This window comes from Cornus florida, unplaced genomic scaffold, assembly GCF_030987335.1.
Source record: "Cornus florida cultivar Cherokee Brave unplaced genomic scaffold, ASM3098733v1 CherokeeBrave_3.0.0_Hap2_Chr02, whole genome shotgun sequence".
NCBI lineage: Eukaryota > Viridiplantae > Streptophyta > Magnoliopsida > Cornales > Cornaceae > Cornus > Cornus florida.
Window position 1 is genome coordinate 76,338,525 of NW_026775572.1, and position 7,862 is coordinate 76,346,386.

Genomic DNA, 7,862 nt, shown 5'->3' on the forward strand with positions numbered 1-7,862 from the left:
GTAACCCAAGGTATTTTATGGGGAAACCATCTTCAGAATATTTCAGAACCTGAAGCAACATATGTCTTCTTCTTACAACTCGGGAGAATAACACCCTGCTCTTTCCATGGTTAATTTGAAGTCCTGTAGCAGATTTAAATCTTCTGAAAATGCCTTCCAGAATAGTAAAGTTATGAATTGAAGCCTCACAAGCCAATATAAGATCATCTGCAAAAAAGATATAACTAATAGGCTGTTGATATTTTGCTATAGATTTCAACACCATTAAATCTTTTCTTTGAACTGCATCTGCTACTAAGGTGGAGAACAACTCTGTAATCAAAGTGAACAACATAGGGCCCTCTCTCAGGATGAAAAAAGCCTACTGGAGAGCCATTGAATAAAATAGAGTACCTTGAAGACTAAAAAATAGCATTAATCCAACCAATCCATCTCTCCCCAAAACCAAACTTCTTCAAAGCCGTAAGCAAGCCCTCCCAGGAAACCGAATCATAAGCTTTCCTAATGTCAATCTTCAAAGCCATAACAGGATTCTTAGGTTTATTGAAGTCCCTTACCAATTCATGAGCCAAAATGAATGCTTCTTGGATTTTCTTGCCCTTCACAAAAGCACATTATTCCTTTCCAACAAATTTTGGCAACACCAAAGCTAATCGATTAGCCATAATCTTAGAAATAATTTTATAAACCAAATTGCAAAGTGCAATAGGTCTGAAATCATCCAATTTTGCAGCATCCCCCACCTTTGGAATTAGAGAAATAAAGGAACAACTAATCTCTACCGGCATATTATTTGAAGCAAAAAAGTCCTACACAGCTGCCACCACATCTTTATCCACCACAGCCTAAAAAGTTTGGTAGAATCGAGCAGGAAATCCATCAGGACCAGGAGCTCTATCAGGGGCAAATTTTATTACCACAGCCTTAACTTCTTCATAGGTAACTGGCCCTTCCAACAAATCTTTTTCAATATTGTCTAAGGTATATCTAGGAGTTATATCACACATAACTTCAGAATCACTCCTTGTGAAGAATTTAGTGTAATAGGTCACAAACCAATCACTAATAACCTTTGGATCCACTGAAATTTCCCCTTCATCATTCTCCCTTTTGGTGATTGCATTAAAATTTCTATGCTGCTTTAATTTCTAATGAAAGTAAGCTGTACACCTGTCATTATCCTTTAACCATCGTAATCTAGATTTCTGAGCCACCAAGATTTCTTCATCAGCAACAGTAGCTTCATACTCCTCTCTGGCCTTTTGCTCTTCATCAAGAAGTAAATCTGAAGGATCCTTAAGAATACCCTCTTGAACTGCTTCTAATCTGAGGGTAGATTGAATAACCTTATCTCCCACATTTCCAAAAACATTTTTATTCCACTCCTTAACGGCCTTCTTAACATTCCTGAGTTTATTCAAAAGCCTATTCAGAGGAGCTCCCTCTACCTCAATATCCCAAGCTTGTTGTATCAAAAGTAAAATAGCATCCTTAGCACACCACACTTTTAACATCTTAAAAGGTTTTGGCCTCGAAGCAAAATTTCTTGAAACTTGCACCAAAACTCCATAATGATCAGAGGTCTTTGCCATAGTATAGGAGCACTTGGTTCCGGGAAGTTTGTCTAACCAAACATCATTCAAGAATACCCTATCTAATTTCACATGAATCCTTCATCTCAACCTTTGTCTATTGCACCAAGACCACTCCCCATTTATAGGAGAAAGTTCCAGCATTTTAGCATTCTGCAAACAAAAATTAAATTCATCTAGAACTTTCTGAGGCACTCTCCCACCACCTTTTTTATCCCCATAGAATCTAATTGCATTCCAATCCCCAAGAGAAATCCAAGGACCATTCAGAATAGAAGTATAGTAATTAATATGATTCCACAACTCTAATCGATCCTTCCTTTGATTGGCAGCATAAACAGGTGTACAATAAAACTCTTACCCTGTGTGATTTGCTACAATTTTGAGAAGCAAACATTGATCCTTACTATCTGTGACGGTAACAGTAAACACAACAGGATTCCACCCTATCCATATCCTTCCTCCTACATGTGATCATAATTGCCAATCCAACTCCAGTTGTTCCTTATTCTATTGGAAATATAATCAAACTTATCTACTTTAACTCGAGTTTCAAATAAACAGACAAACTGAAAGGCATTATTTGCTATCCAACCCCTTACCTCTCTTTGTCTTCTAGGCTTATTTAAGCCTCTCACATTCAATGCACCAATCATTGAGTAGAAGGAGAACGTTGAGGCATGAGCCCCACTTGACTTCTGGTCATCCTAGCTGAAGTAGCAATCCCTAGTTTATTTGGTCTCCTCTCAGATTTCAAGCCTTCCTTCTGTCCCAAACTAGGAGTTGTCTCATTACTAGGATCCTCCCCACCAACTGAACTTAACGAAACATGTGTAAAGATTAACTTAGTTCTAGAATCAGAATTCAATCCCAACTGTGTCATATTCTCAGTATCTGTAACAGACTCATCAATAATAACAGTGTCACTCTCTTGGACTTCAATGTTGACATGCTTAGTATGCCCCTCTAAATTCACCACCACTGTATCATTAACATCAGCCACCACAATTTCCTCACTAGCAGTACCAGGAGCTTCATTCTCTTCAAGAACTGCAAAAGCATTTGAAACCTGAACCACCTCATGGATAACTAGAGCCGAGGCTTGAACTGGCATAGTGTCAAACACTTTATCTTCCACAATTTTCTTGCCTTTGTTTTTAACTACCCATTTGTATACCCCTTTCTTTGATTTCGTATGCAGAACTTTTGTAGGGCATCTATCTTCCAAGTGATCAACTTTCTTGCAAATATCACATAATGTGGGCTTCCATTCATATTCTAAATCAACAAAGCAATCACTGCCATGAATATCTACTATAGTAGATTCTGGTAACACCTCTTTAACTCCCACTTCAACCATAACTCTAACATAATCACCTTTATCTCTGTGTAATTCTGGATCGTCCATATATATAGGCTTTGAAAAGTTAGAACAAACTTTAGACACAGTCTCAGCATCATGGCAATATACCGGAAGATTATGTAATCGCAGCCAAACAGGAACCGAGTCCAATACTTCCTTCAAGAGATTAACATTCTTGTCCCATTGCTTGATAATAATGGGTTGACCTTCAAACGTATGAATCCTAGACAAAGTCTGCATGACCTCTTCTTCCGATTCAAACCTAACAATGAAGAAACTATCCTTCAAGTAACAAACTGTGACTTTATTTGCCCATCGTTTCTCGGCATAGCCCTTAAATCTATGATAATAAGGTCTTTTCCCCATAACATAACCTATCACAGAATTTTTCCAATACTGTATTTCTTTCGCGACATCCGATTCTAAGATGGAAACCTTTGTACCACGAATCTCATTGTGGTATGTGAGGTTAGTAAACGGTTTGGAAGAGTTCTTAGAGAACAAATTACGCTAAAAAGATGGCGGTGGAAGAGATGAAGAAGGATAAGAAGAAATAACATTAGAAGAGAGAGAGAGAGAGAGATGACTGGTTAGGGTTAAGAGGCCGGTCCAGAGAGATCACCGGTAAAGGAGAGAAGGGAACCCCATCCTCCATATGGCACCACCCTTCGAAACCCTAGAAGGAAGAATCGCCTTTTTCTAGAGAGAAATTTCAATTATAGTTTCTCCATCATCCCATTAATTAAGTGGAGTTAATTTCTAATCTTCCTCCTCCAAATTTCGTCCATCAAATCCGTTCCTTCGTTGTTTATGCCAGATTTTATCGTTGCTTCATCAAGGATTTTAGTAAAATCTCTTAGCGCTTGTGTAATCTTCTTGCCAAGGATGCTCCGTTTGATTTTGATGAAGCTTGTATGGAAGCTTTTATAACACTTTGCACTCTTCTCTTATCCGCCCCAATCATGAAACCGCCTAATTGTTCTCTTCCATTTGAGATCATGTGTCATGCATCTGATTATGAATTAGGTGCAGTTTTGGGCCAGCGTGTGGACAACCTTCCACATATCATCTATTATGCTAGCAAAACTCTCTCCGATGCCCAACTCAATTATACCACCACTGAAAAAGAATTGCTAGCTGTGGTTTATGCCCCGGATAAATTGTATTCTTATCTTCTTGGATCCAAGGTTATTATCTTTTCGGATTATGCCGCCCTTAGGCATTTGCTCGCAAAAAAAGAGACCAAGCCCTGCCTAATTCGATGGATACTCTTACTCCAAGAGTTTGATATTGAAATCCGGGATAAAAAAGGAACCGACAATGTTGTCGCTGACCATCTCTCTTGCTTACTCATTGAGAAATCCTCTGAATTTGTTGCAGTCCGAGACTCATTTCCAGATGAGCAACTATTTTAGATTTCCCACTCAAGTCTCCCTTGGTTTGCGGATATTGTAAACTATCTTGCAGTAAGCAAAATTCCGTCCAATTGGTCCAAATAAGAGAAAGACCGATTCTTCTCCCAAGTCAAAAATTTCTTTTGGGAAGATCCAGAGTTGTTCAAATGTTGCCCGGACCAAATCATCCGACGGTGCATCCCTGAAACCAAAACCACAAGTGTCATAAATTTCTGCCACACTCTTGCTTGTGGGGGACACTTTAGTGCCAAAAAGATCGCTGACAAAGTCCTCCAAAGCGGATTTTATTGGCCCTCCTTGTTTCAGGATGCTTACAACTTCTGTAAGTCATGTGAGTGATGTCAAAAGCTCGAGTCCATGTCCCAAAGAGACATGATGCCCCTCACTCCCATCCTAATTGTTAAAATTTTTTATGTTTGGGGGATTGACTTCATGGGACCATTTCCATCTTCTTATGGCTATGAGTATATCCTTGTAGCGGTGGATTATGTTTCCAAATGGGTTGAGGCTGAGCCTACCAAAACCAATGATCACAAAGTCGTGATCAAGTTCATTCAATCCAACATTTTTAGTTATTTTGGTACGCCCCGAGCAATCATTAGTGACGGTGGATCTTATTTCTGAAATCGTTATCTCAAATCCGTCCTTTCTAAGTACTCTGTCATTCACAAGGTTACCACACCTTATCACCCTCAAATGAGTGGTCAAGTGGAAGTATCTAATTAGGAGATTAAGCATATCTTGGAAAAAATGGTTCGCCCGGACCTCAAAGATTGGTCATTAAGACTAAACGATGCGTTTTGGACCTATCGGATAGCTTACAAGACGCCTATTAGCATGTCACCATATCGGCTTGTCTTTTGCAAAGCATGTCATCTCCTAGTTGAACTAGAGCATCGTGCTTATTGGGCCATAAAAAGGCTCAACTTTGATCTCCAACAAGCCGGCTCTACTCGTAAATTGCAACTTAATGAGCTTAAGGAAATTCAAAATGATGCGTATGAAAATGCCAAAATCTATAAGGCAAAGACTAAAGCTTTTCATGACGAGCACATTATCCATAAGTCTTTTGCCTCTGGACAAAAAGTTTGGCTTTTCAACTCTCGCTTGAAGCTCTTTCCCGGTAAACTCCGTTCACGGTGGGATGGGCAATATATCATCACTTCCGTCTTTCCTTATGGTGCAGTCGAACTCCAAGATCCTACCGATGGATCTCTCTTTAAGGTTAATGGCTAACGGCTTAAGCTTTATGTTGATGGCATAGTCCCTATCCACAAAGTAGAGAAAGTCCTATTAACGGACCTAATTTATGAGAACTAATGCGCGATCTTGGTTCGTCTAGCTATCGACGTAAAATTTAGCACTCATGGAAGCAATTCTTCCATCTTCTAAGCTTCCCCCTTCTAAATGTCAATTGCCAAGGATTTCTCAAAAATTAGCGAAGTTTTACCAAAATGTGCATTCTTCCAGAATTATCCCATCTAGCGTTCCGGCGGTCACATTCAATTTTCTTTATCATTTTCAGGTCTTCATACCATTTCTGGATGTATTCATGGTCATTTAGGCATTTGTCTCTTCTAATCCAAAGTTTCAATGGCATTTGGATCTCATACCTGTCACTTATGAACTTGCACGCCTAATCCAGTTTTGGCAATTCTCCAAAGCGCTTAAGTTTATGATTTATTTCCTCGAGATCACGTCCCGAGCCTGGACTGCTGAATTAGGCTGCACAAGCAGCATCTGAAAAAGCCTCGCGGGCGCCCGCGAAATTGCCCAATAGACATCAGGCATCAACAGGGCCCCGCCGTGCCTCGCGGGCCCCCGTGAAAATGGTCAGTGGGCTCCCGTCGATCCGCGAGCCCCCGCCACTCCCCCTCACTGTGTTTTAAATGGGCTTTCAAGCCCATTTTACTCCTTATTACTCCTCCTCTCCCTCTTAACCATCACCTACAACCTCTTTAACCCTCAAAAACCTCTTACTCTCTCATCAATTTCTCCCATCTCTGTCCAATCCATCCCTCTCATCCCTCATCCCTCACCCCTCTTCATCATTCTCTTCACCTTTCACTCCCTCATCCTTCAGACAGAAAGGGATTTTGTTCCACCAAGTTGGGTAAGTCTTTTCCCCTTTCTTTTTCTTTAAATTTTCGGATCAAGGAGGTTGGGACTCTCTTTGTGGAGGATTGGTAATTGTTGGGTGATAATTGCGTGTCCATTACAGGTTAATTTTTGGGACTTTTACATATCTAACCTTATTTTGCCCCTCTTCCCAATCTTTGTGCACGCCAGGTGTTTGTCGAAATTCCTGAACCAACTTTCTTCATTCCAATGGCTCCTAAAGTTGCTTCTAAGCGTGCTCGCTCGTCCGAGGGCCCTTCTAATATGCCTCCAACTCCAAATTGGGTTGAATGGCCAATTGTCCCCGAAGCAAAATTGAACATTGAAAATGATTTTGAGCAAAATCAAGAGACGACATGGTTAGTCCGCGAATTGAGGGTACGAGGCCTCGCATCGCTTTCCAAGCCACGCGCTCATGCCTACTACCCACGCGTGGTCCATCTGTTCTACGCAAACCTGTTCCTTTTATGTGCGGAACCGGACATCATCAAAACCACCATTGATGGCGACGTTTATGAATTTGGCCTGGATGACCTTACTATGGCTATGGATTGTCCATTGGCTTCGCCGGTGAATGAGGCGGGCTTATCTCTTTATGTTGAACCATCGGCTTGGCTTTCTTTGGCGGACATTGTGGGAGATATTTGTCACGGTCAATTTACCAGCAATCGAACCACAAGCACTAATAAATCCTTCTTACCATGCCGGCTGTGGTTTCTTGATTCGGTCCTGGCCAAGAACGTCCTTCCTGTGCCAAGCCATTCCAAGCGTAAGGGGGATTTTCTGAAAGCCCTCTATGCTGCTGAAAAAGAGTATTGGTTTTGCATCCCACAGCTTGTCTGGGACTAAATTCTCAAGATTTACAATGAGTTGATCGTGGTGAGGTCCAGCAGTACCACCACTTGGGCATTTCCATTTCCATACCTTATCACCAGGTTACTTAAAGATGGGTAGTTTAGAGCACCTCGTGGTGAGGTAAAAGAGAAGACTGTGTTTGACTTCAACCTCAGGATCTGGAAGTCTGGTATAGTTCAGCTTAAGACGTTTCATCAGGCCCGCATTAGAGACGACTTGGATTAGGGTGCTCCGGCTCCTCTTGTGGCTCCTGCCCCTACTACTTATGATACCCTCGCTGCTCCAGCTACCCCTGTTGCTCCGCTGCTGGATGTCATGACCCGTGCTGATTATCTTGCCCTCAATGCTCATCTTGATGCGTTTGACATGCGCTTTGACAAATTAGAGGGCACCATTCGGAAAACTCAAGAGAGCCAGGAGGTTTTACAGGTTATGCTCCAGCCTATTTGGTCATTTTCAACCTGAGAAAGGATTGAGAAAAGGTTGCCCATTGTCTCCCTTACTTTTTACCCTCATTAC

At 41.2% G+C, this 7,862-nt stretch overlaps 1 protein-coding gene across 1 annotated transcript; it reads right to left on the minus strand.

Annotated features, from left to right (window-relative positions):
- Window positions 1-2,244: 2,244 nt before the first annotated feature.
- LOC132296437 (uncharacterized) lies at window positions 2,245-3,321 on the minus strand. Its single transcript, XM_059794641.1, has one exon. It carries the CDS (start codon window positions 3,319-3,321, stop codon window positions 2,245-2,247), a length of 1,077 nt encoding a protein of 358 aa, XP_059650624.1.
- Between the last annotated feature and the right edge of the window lie 4,541 nt (window positions 3,322-7,862).